This window comes from Apteryx rowi, unplaced genomic scaffold (genome assembly GCF_003343035.1).
Source record: "Apteryx rowi isolate R43461 unplaced genomic scaffold, aptRow1 scaffold_498, whole genome shotgun sequence".
Lineage (NCBI taxonomy): Eukaryota > Metazoa > Chordata > Aves > Apterygiformes > Apterygidae > Apteryx > Apteryx rowi.
Genome location: NW_020450758.1, coordinates 529,413 through 530,638, shown reverse-complemented (window position 1 = coordinate 530,638; position 1,226 = coordinate 529,413). Strand labels below are relative to the sequence as shown.

At 75.2% G+C, this 1,226-nt stretch overlaps 1 protein-coding gene across 1 annotated transcript; it reads right to left on the bottom strand.

Moving 5' to 3' along the window:
- Positions 1 to 251: 251 nt before the first annotated feature.
- Positions 252 to 1,220, bottom strand: TPBGL (trophoblast glycoprotein like; the record flags this gene model as incomplete). The annotated part of the gene is made up of 1 exon (XM_026079263.1): positions 252 to 1,220. A coding segment is annotated over one exon (969 nt), but the record flags the coding sequence as incomplete, so codon positions are not given.
- Between the last annotated feature and the right edge of the window lie 6 nt (positions 1,221 to 1,226).

Here is a 1,226-nt window from a genome sequence, read left to right as displayed (position 1 = left end):
GCCTGGGAAGTGGGAAAGAGGGGGGGGGTGGTTTTCCTGGCTGCGGGATGCCCTACGCTCGCTCGGCAGCATCCCGGAGCATCGGTGAAGCGGGGCCGGGGCGCATGGAGCATCCCGCATGCGTCGGCTCTGCTTTCTGACCCAGTTCCCGGCGTTGCAATCGCCCCGCGGTGCCGGCGAGGGAGACCCCCGTGCACGGCCGGACGGGGGGGGGGGGTGCAGGAGCCGCCGTCGTGGGGGGGTCCCCCGGCTCAGAGGCCGGCGGGGCCGGCGGCGCTGGCGCGGCGCGGGTCGGCGTCCTGCTCGTAGCGGTAGTGGTAGCCCTCCATCTGGTCGCGGCAGGCCTCGCGCAGGTTGTGCAGCCAGCGCTTGATGCCGCGCCGGTTCAGGTAGAGCACCATGAGGAAGACGACGCCGATGAGGGCCAGCACGATGCCGAAGAAGACGTAAGAGGCCGTCTCCAGCTCGCCGGGCTCGCCGCCCTCGCAGCCCAGCGCTTCGGGCCGCAGGCGCAGCAGCACGGCCCCCCGCAGYGACGGCGGCCCCGCGCAGCGCAAGCTCCGCGCGTCCGGCACGCGGCCGGTGGCGGCTCCGCGCAGCCAAGCCAGCAGCGGCCGCAGGGCGCAGTCGCAGCGCAGCGGGTTGGCGCCCAGCGAGACGCGCAGCTTGCGCAGCCCCGGCGCCTCGAGGCTGCGCAGCTCGGCGGCGCCCAGGCGCTGCAGCGAGTTGTTGCGCAGGTCCAGCTCCTCCAGGCCGGCGGGCAGCAGCGCGGCCGGCAGCGCCCGCAGCCCGTTGCCCGCCAGCTCCAGCCGCCGCAGGCTGAGGTTGCCCAGCGCCAGGGCGAGCTGCTCCTCCAGCGGCGCGGCCAGCAGCGCCTGGTTGAGCTGCAAGGTGCGCAGCAGCGGCGCGCCGCCGAAGGCGCCGGCCGCCACCGAGAGCAGCGGGTTGTGGCTCAGGTCGAGGGTGCGCAGCACCGGCAGCCCTTGCAGGGCCATGTCCTCGATGGCCTGGATGTTGTCGTGGTGCAGGCGGAGCAGGCGCAGCTGGCGCAGCGGCCGGGCGGCGAAGGCGGCGCGGCGCAGCACGCTCAGGTTGCTGCCGACGATGCTGAGGTTGTGCACGGCGGCCGGCAGCTCCCGCGGCGGCTCCTCCAACCGCTCGTAGCGGCACTGCTCCAGCTCCGGCGTGGCCACGCAGTAGCAAGCCGACGGGCAGCCCCCCGGCGG